This window comes from Petaurus breviceps, unplaced genomic scaffold (assembly GCF_028583685.1).
Source record: "Petaurus breviceps papuanus isolate PSGF00001 unplaced genomic scaffold, PetGlider_PUasm1.0 176, whole genome shotgun sequence".
Classification (NCBI taxonomy): domain Eukaryota; kingdom Metazoa; phylum Chordata; class Mammalia; order Diprotodontia; family Petauridae; genus Petaurus; species Petaurus breviceps.
Window position 1 is genome coordinate 18544330 of NW_027185771.1, and position 8587 is coordinate 18552916.

Below are 8587 nucleotides of genomic sequence, written 5' to 3' on the forward strand. Positions count from 1 at the left end.
TCTTTCTTTCTTTCTTTCTTTCTTTCTTTCTTTCTTTCTTTCTTTCTCTTTCTTTCTTTCTTTTTCTTTCTTTTTCTCTTTTTTCTTTCTTCCTCCCTTCCTTCCTCCCTCCCTCCCTCCCTCCCTTCCTTCCTTCCTTCCTTCCTTCCTTCCTTCCTTCCTTCCTTCCTTCCTTCCTTCCTTCCCTTCTTCCTTTCTTTCCTTCTTCCTTCTTTCTTTCCTTCTTTTCTTCTCTCTCCTTCTTTCCTTCTTTTTTTCTTTCATTTTTTTGTAGAACTCTTTTAAGAATAAGATTTTAGGGAACTTTTCTTTTTTCTTTTTTAGGAAGGAATTTCTTCTTTAGTAGGAAGAAATTCTTACCTATAGTTAGTTTGAGGTACACCATAGTATAGTGGAAAAAAATCTGTCTGTTAGGCTGGGAGGATGACCTTAGTTCTAGTACAGGCCCTATTAAACTATATATTAAGCTAGATGCTTTCCTTTTCTGGACCTCAGTTTCATCATCTGAAAAAGTGAGAGTGGAGGAGGTGATTTCCTTTTACCTCCAGCTTTCTGTGTTAGTTTAGAGCCACTCCAGCTGTGTGTTCTTAGGTACTACTCAGCTCTGATGTTTTCTGTTCTAAGGACCTTCCCAGCTCTGGCATTCTGTCTTCTGAGTTCCCTTAAGCTTTGACTTTCTCTGTCCTTTGATCCCTTCCAACAACATTATATATGTTGACTAATGAATGTGAATGTTTTTTCCCTTGGTTTCATAACTGCACATCTATAATAATTAATAATTAGAGTAAGGTACAGGCTTATATATGTGTCCTTAGAAAACAAATACTTTAATTTTTTTTTTTGCAAGTCTGAATTTCACTTTTCCCAAGTTACATTTCTTAAAGTTAACAGGTTGGGGAAGAGTGGTATAGTGCAGTGAGAGAACTGGCTTCAGAATTGGGAAGTCATGGGTTCATTTGCCATTGTGACACATACTGGGCAAATTATTTGACCTCTTAATGTCCTAGGCAGCCACTCAGACATAAGGTGCTGAGCAGCTGTAGGACACTGCATTGGTGGACTTTTCTTTCCTGGGGGTGCTCATCACTCATGAAATCCCAGGTCCAATGAAAAACCAAAATTTTGGTTGAGAATCAAAGTAGGTGATTCCCTACCATTGTCCCCTAATTTCCAGTGACATCTTGTTATAGATATGCACTGGAATGTTATTATTTATAATGATATGTAATGTAATATATTATTTTGTATAATGTAACTAATAACATAGAATAATAGCTTGGTTCAACAGAAATTATAATATAATAATATATAATGATAGCCAGCATTTATGTAATGCAAAGTTTGCCAGGCATTTTATGTATGTTATTTGGATCCTAACAACACCCTAAGAGGTAGGTGTTATCATTATACCCTTTTTATAGATTAAAAAACCAAGGCACAGAAAAGTTAAGTGATTTTTCCAGGTCATACAACTGGTAAGTTTCTGAGACAGGATTTAAACTCGGGTCTTTCTGATTCCAAATCCTAAACTCTGTAAACTAGCTTCAGTAAACCTGTTTCTACGTTTGAGGAAATCTTGATAGCCTTTCTGGTAGGGGACATAGAGGTAGAGAGAAGGAGGGTCACAGTTTAAAGTATATAAATTTTTTGTCCCTTTCTCCCCTCATTCACAGTACTATAAGTATTAATCTAACGTATGAAATAAATTTTTTAGGACTTTTAGGGAAAGGAAGAAATGGAAAAATACCTCGGTATCTTTAGAATTGAATATTTCCATGATAATTTTTTTCTATATGTAAACACATTTCACTTGTAATTTAGGTGTATGAAAATAGTACACACAATCCTAAAATTCCAGAATTTCACTTTTTAAAAAGTGCCTAAAGGTGATTTTAAACTAATTTGTTACTGCATTACAGAGGTTAGATATATGCATGCAATTTTAAATGTTTTATCTTTTAAATGAGGCTATAGCTTTGTATTTATCCAATAAATACAATAAGATAAAAAAAATCCACAGTCATAGGATTTTAGAAGTTATCTAGTACCTGTCCCCTTCATTTAACCAAGGCCTAGAGGGAAAAGAAAAATTCATCTATGGTCATGGAGGTAGTAAAGAACAAGGTCATGTCCTCTCATTTCAAGTCTTCTCTGACTTCTTCCATACCTGCCTACTAGATGGCGCCATAATTCACAGAGCGCTGGGTCTGGAGTCAGAAAGATTTGCCTCCCGGAGTTCAAATTTGACCTCAAATACTTACTATTACTAGCTCTGTGTTGCCACTCAAGCTACTTAACCCTTTTTGACTTAGTTTCTCATCTGTAAAATGAGCTGGAGAGGGAAAAGGTGAATGATTCCAGTATCTTTGCCTCACTGACAGTGTTCTGGGCTCCATTTTCTGCCACACTGCTCTCTACCAGTGGTAGTTTCCACTGAAATCAACTCCTTCAATGATGAAAATGGAAATCCTTGGTAAACATGCTACTTCATTAACCACCATCCCGGCGAAATCTGGTGTTGATTTAAACACCAGGGCCAACAGGGTGGAGACAATGAGGGTCATCGTCAGAGTGGTGAAAAGATCAAAATTAATACCTCAAGCTTCTACTGTATTGATTTCTACTGTATTGATTTCTACTGTATTAATTGTACAGTGTAATTGATTTTATGATGTATTAATTTTGTAATTGAGTCTGCATCTGCCTGAAGCCACCTTTCTATGTCCTTGATTTGAGTTCAGGAATTCTACTTTCCCTCTGCGTTAGTTTAAAGTTACAAGTTAACTTGGTACCATCCTCCCAAAATATGTTGTCTGCCCTTGTGCAATTAGGGGAATTTTTATCTCTTCCAAGGAGAAAGTTTTGATTTTCTAGCACAAATTATAAGAGTCATATGGGTCCCATAAAACAATTAACATTTCTTAATTTTTGGAGAGGGGTGGTTACTAGCCCCATGTGTATGCTAGCCAACTTTCCTTGATGTAACCAATCATGTCACCACCCCTATGATGCTGTCTACCCTATAACCAATCACATTGTCTTCCCCACCTACCCAACTCTACTCAAAATTATATGAAGGCTAGTAAACTCTATCTTGGGGTGTTTGGTGGTTGAGAGGCCATAGACACAACTTATTGGTTACTTTTAGCCTAACTAATAAATTGATCATGCTTGTACTATTGTTTCTCAGTTTACCTTAACTTTCAATTGAAACAGTGGGATGTGTAGCCTAGAGAATGAAGAGAATTGGTTTCTGTGTGTTTCATAGTATTTGTCCACATTGAGTTCTTAACTAATAAACTACTTCTTCTTTTTCCTTAGATTTTACCAGTGCGAATGATGGAGAGGTCAATTCACAGTGCTAAATATATTTTTGTAGAAAACTTGTATAAAAGGTATAGTTCTTGGCTTATTGATTTTTAAAAATAATCATTGAGCAGTTTTTGTTCAACTGGTTTTTCTGCCCCTCCTTTCATTCACCATATTTATTGAGTGCTTATGGTGGTATATGTGGTGCTGACTCTGATTTTCATCCAAAACAACTATCTGTCTTAGATATAGGGGAAAGAGAACTGGGTTTTTTTTTTTTTTATCAGAGGTCCTGGGTTCAGATATTAGTTGGACTATTCTTTTACCTGTGAGACCTTGGTCAAGCCAAGCACTAAGTCAGAAGTGCTATTTTCCAACCCCTCTTCTGTACTTTCTCACTCTGTCATCATGGGAAAACCGCCTCCCCACTCTGACCTTCAGTTTCCTCAAATGTAGAATTAAGGGTGATCTCTAATATTCTTTCTTTCTTTTTTTTTTTTTTTAAGCAATCGGGGTTAAGTAACTTGCTCAAGGTTACACAGCCAGTTATTTCTGGGTGGGTGCTAAGTATCTGAGCCCGGATTTGATCCCCAGGTCATCCTGACACGGGAGCCGGTGCTCTTACTCGCTGTGCTACCTGGCTGCCCCCTCTAATGTTCTTTCCAACCCAAAGTTAATTTGGTTTGGAAAGTCTGGTGGAACCCCTTTAATTCTGGTATATATCCCTGAAACTGGGGCAAGACATGACTTAACATTAATGGCCTAGTGTTTTAGCCCCAGTCACAGCATAGTATATTGCAATGACCATTGGCTATGAAATCATAAGACCCATGTTCAGATCCCAGATTTTCCCACTTATGAGGCCTCAGTGATCTTGGCTTAGTCAACATCCAGCCTGGGCATCTCTTTCCCCCTATAAAAGATCAGAGGTTCTTCACCTCTTTTTGTGTCACAGAACAAAATTGGCAGTCTGACAAAGCCCGTGTACTCATCAGAATCACATTTTTAAAAAACTGAATGACCTGCTGAATTTTAATAAAGGTTAGTGAAAATAAATGTGATTTGTTTCACCCATACAGTTTCCTGGACTCCATGAACTTTATCCCCAGATGCCTTATCCATAGACCTCAGGTTAAGAACCCTTGGATTAGATCATGTACAGGGACCCTAGTCAGTAGATTATCTCATCATTTCATTTCATAGAGGAGAAGGCTGAGACCCATCGTGGGAAAGTGACTCCCCAAGTTCACCAACTTCATGGTGTCCAAGTCAGGATAAGAACCCCTATCTTCTAACTCTCAGTTCACTTTTCTTCCCAGCCATTGGCTTGTTTCTCATCAACACGTCTTCTGCTCTCTTTATTTTGACAGTCCTGTTCTTTTCCAGGATGTGGGAAAGAGAAGAGAAAAGATGTCAGCTAATGCACTTTGCTGTTCCCCTGTAGTTCTGGTCTGAGTTTTGCTGGATTGGGAGGCTGAACATATTGGCTGCAGTATCGATTCATTCCTTTTATTCAGGCTTTCCATGTTCACCATTCACAGATAACTAAAAATAATCTTGTAACTAAAGATAAGTCATCATTTTCTTGAAGCTTTAGTATTTTTGAGTGGCTGGTACATTTCAAAATTTTTACCTTATCTGATACAATTTTTTGAGTTGTAGCAGGTTGAGCAGCTAGGTGGCGCTAATGGGCCTGGAGTCAGTAAGATTCATCATTTTCCTGAATTCAAATCTTTCCTCAGATGCTTACTAGCTGTATAACCCTGAGCAAGGATCTGTTTGCCTCAGTTCATTTATCTGTAAAAAGAACTGGAGAAGGAAATGGCAAACCACTCCAGCGTCTGCCAAGAAAACTCCCAACAGGTTTACTAAGAGTTGGACATGACTTGAAAACAGCTACACAATAACAAAAATATTGAAGTTACTTTTTTTCCTTCTGATTTTAGGGACCTTGTATTTACTCCTCTGAGATGATGCCCCAGAATTTCATAGTGGTTAGGATTTCTAGTCTAAGACAGTGTGGAATGTGGACAATAATCCACACGTGTTATTTATAAAAAAATTGGTTTTGTTTTTTCTTTTTGATGAGGCTGATTATTAAATGACAGCACGATTTGAAAGAGGGAATTAAATTTATTGAAGACCTTGGTGTTATCCCAAGACTGGTTATGGATGCCACTCAATGAAAAGAGAGTTGGATTTGGAGATCCAGAGGACCTGAGTTTTAATATCAGCTGTGCAATGTAGGAGCTGTGTGACCAGGGGCGAGTCAGTTCCTCCTCTCTGGACTTCAGTTTACTTATTTGCAAAATGGGGGGATTGGATTAGATAATCTCTAAGATTCTTTGCCACTCTCTTGTCTGTGTGACCTTGAGCAAATAACTTTATTTAGGTCTCAGTTTCCTCATCTGTAAAATAAAGAAGTTGGATTAAGGTCCTTTCTAGCTATAAATCTGTGATCCCAAATCTTTGTTCCTATGACTAGGTAATCTGTCAGACACCCTCTGTATCATAGGATACTGAGGCCCAACTTAGGTACCACCTCCTCCATGAAGCCTTCTTGGATTCCTCCCTGATTAGATTTTCCCAGAGCCCTTTGTCGGGATTTCTCCTTTGTCCCTTTCATATTCCACCTTGTCTTGTACTTGAGTACATCCAGATCCCCCTTAGTACGTTATGAACTGCTTGAGAGTAGGGACTGTGTTGTGCATCATTTTTATATTCCTGTGCTCTGCAGAATATATGCTTAATGAATATCTGTTGAATGGCAGAAACTGGTGGCTAATCAATGTCTAATAGGAACATAATAATATTGGAAGTGTTGGCTCAGATGTTCAGTTCTTTTGCTAAATCTTTTTTGATGCAGTTTTGGCTGTAGAAAGACCAAAGGCCTAAGAAAATAAGATCTTAAAAAAACAGTTACTCTAGTTCGGAGGGGGTTTATATCTCCTCAGTTTTTTTTTTCTTGGTGGGGGAGAGTGAAGTCTTAAGGGAAAACTAATGTGACATCAATTTAGTTTGATTTAAACCTTCTTCTGGTGACTAGATTCTTTTTTTTTTGGTCATCTGTTATAGGAAAACAATGACTTGTCAGTAACCACAAGATGGCATACGTGGTACACCAGTGATTTTTGTGTTTCGCCTCCATTCCTGTCCTTGCTTTGGGGAAAAGCATTCTGAGATAAAATGATTAGGAAAACTCTTTTAAGATGCCAAGTGCTGACTTGCTGCTAATCACCATAGGGCTGACCTTTGATTTCTAGGAGCCAGGAGATCTGAACGTACCATTTCAAAGCTCTGCAACCGTGGGGAAGTCACTCTCCTCCTGGGCCTCATTTTCCTTTCTGTAAAATGAAGGGGGGGATAGGTTACATAACCTCCAAGGTTCTCACTAGCTCCGACATTCTATGATTCTGTGTTTCAACAGCTTTTGTTGAAAAGGCTTGTCTGTTTTACTGTGTGTCCTAACATTCTGTCCTCTGTGATTCCTTCCTGTTCCCACGTTTGTTTTCTGAGGTCCCTTTTAGTTTTGACATCTATTTTCTAACATTCTGCCAGTCATCAGGCAGTTATTAGGCATTGACTGTGTGCCAAGCCCTGTGCCAACCCTGGGGACACCAAGAAAGGCAAAAGCTGTCCCTGCTTTTGGAGAGCTGCCATTTAAATGGGGATAGAGCAGGTATCTACCGGGGTGTGTTTACATGTATAGAGCAGATGGGGGTGATCTCGAGGGGAAGGCACGAGCTACAGGGGTGGCCACATGTGGCCCTCAGGTGAGGCCCTTTGTTCTGTGAAATTTGCATTCAGTCAAAGGGCTCCACTTGAGGACCTGGAGACATGTGGCCTTGAGGTCACAGATTTCCCACCCCTGTACTAGCAGCTGCAGGGCCTGGGTGGAAGTGAGGAGGCATAGCATTCCAGGCATGGGGCCATCCAGTGCAAAGGCACAAAGATGGGAGATGGAGTGTTGTGTATAAGGACATCAATTAGGCTAGGGTCATTGAATGGTATAGTTCATGGAGGGGAAAAAGTATAAGACTATGAAGGTGGAAAGGGACCAGGTTGTAAAGAGCCTTAAATACCAAACAAGGGACTTTATTTTTTTTTTATTTATAATTGATTCAAGGGATCATAGTGAGCCACCCAGGCTCCTTAAGCAGGGGAATGACCATACGTAGTTAGACCAAAACTTTAGGAAGCCTCACTTTTGCTAACTGTGAAAAGAATGGAATTGAGTGGGGAGACCCTTGAGGCAGAGACCAGTTATGAGACGACTGCAGTAGTCAAGAGAGAAGTGATAAGGCTGTGGACCAGGGTCCAGCTGTGTGAGCAGAGAGGAGGGGATATACACAAAAGATATTGTGGGGATAGAAATGACAAAACCTGGCGACAGATCAATCATGTGGGGTGGATGGGAGTGAGGTACTGAGGATAAAGCCAGGACTTCAAGCTTGAATGATTTGGAAGGAAAGATATGAGCTCTGTTTTGGTCATATTGAGTTTGTGATGCTTACAGGACATCTATTTGGAGATGTCCAAAAGTAGTTATTTGGTGGAACAAGTCTATAGTTCAGGAAGGAGACCAGGTCTGGATGTATAGATTTGGGAATCATCATAGATTTGATAATTGACCTTGTGAAAGGTTGCTTTCTCTGGCCCTGTTTACATGGGTGTCCCTTCCAAAGTTCCTATGGTGATAGAATGGGACTAGCTGGGAGGGGGTTTGGGGAAGTCCTCGTGTAGGCAGTGATGTTTGAGTTGAGTTTTGAAGGAGACAAGGGATCACTAGAGGAAGTCGGAGTCTAGAGCACATTCCCAGCATGAGGGTCAGCTAATTCAGAGGCAAAGAGCTGGGCAGTAGACTGGCACGTCACAATAGTTTTCAATACTTGGGGTTTTGTGGGATACCTTGTGGTGTGGAGGAGGGGGAGAGCAGTGATGAAACTTCTCTTGTTTCAGTGGCAAGATGCCTGACGTGGATTATGTGGTCTTAACCGAATGGTTTGACTGGATTGTGAAGAACATCGATGTTTCAGTTGATTTAATAGGTAAGAGGTGTGTTCTTTGGCTAGCCTAAATTAGATCTTTATTGCTTTGAGATGCCTTTTCCCACCCTGCAACTCTTGGAGGAAGGTGGTGGCTGGAAGTCAGTCTGCTAGCATTTATTAATCACCTCCTGGATTCCAGGTACTGTATTAAGTGCTGGGGATATAATGAAAGGCAAACAGGGCGGCCAGGTGGCTCAGTGAGTAAGAGCACCGGCCCCAGAGTCGGGATG

At 39.9% G+C, this 8587-nt stretch overlaps 1 protein-coding gene across 1 annotated transcript in view; it reads left to right on the top strand.

Annotated features, from left to right (window-relative positions):
• The window catches only part of TK2 (thymidine kinase 2), a 42519-nt gene that overhangs the window by 24401 nt on the left and 9531 nt on the right, over positions 1 to 8587 (top strand). Inside the window, 2 exon segments of the mRNA XM_069085830.1 lie at positions 3273 to 3395; positions 8269 to 8357. Of these exon segments, the coding sequence (XP_068941931.1) occupies positions 3273 to 3395; positions 8269 to 8357 (212 nt within the window).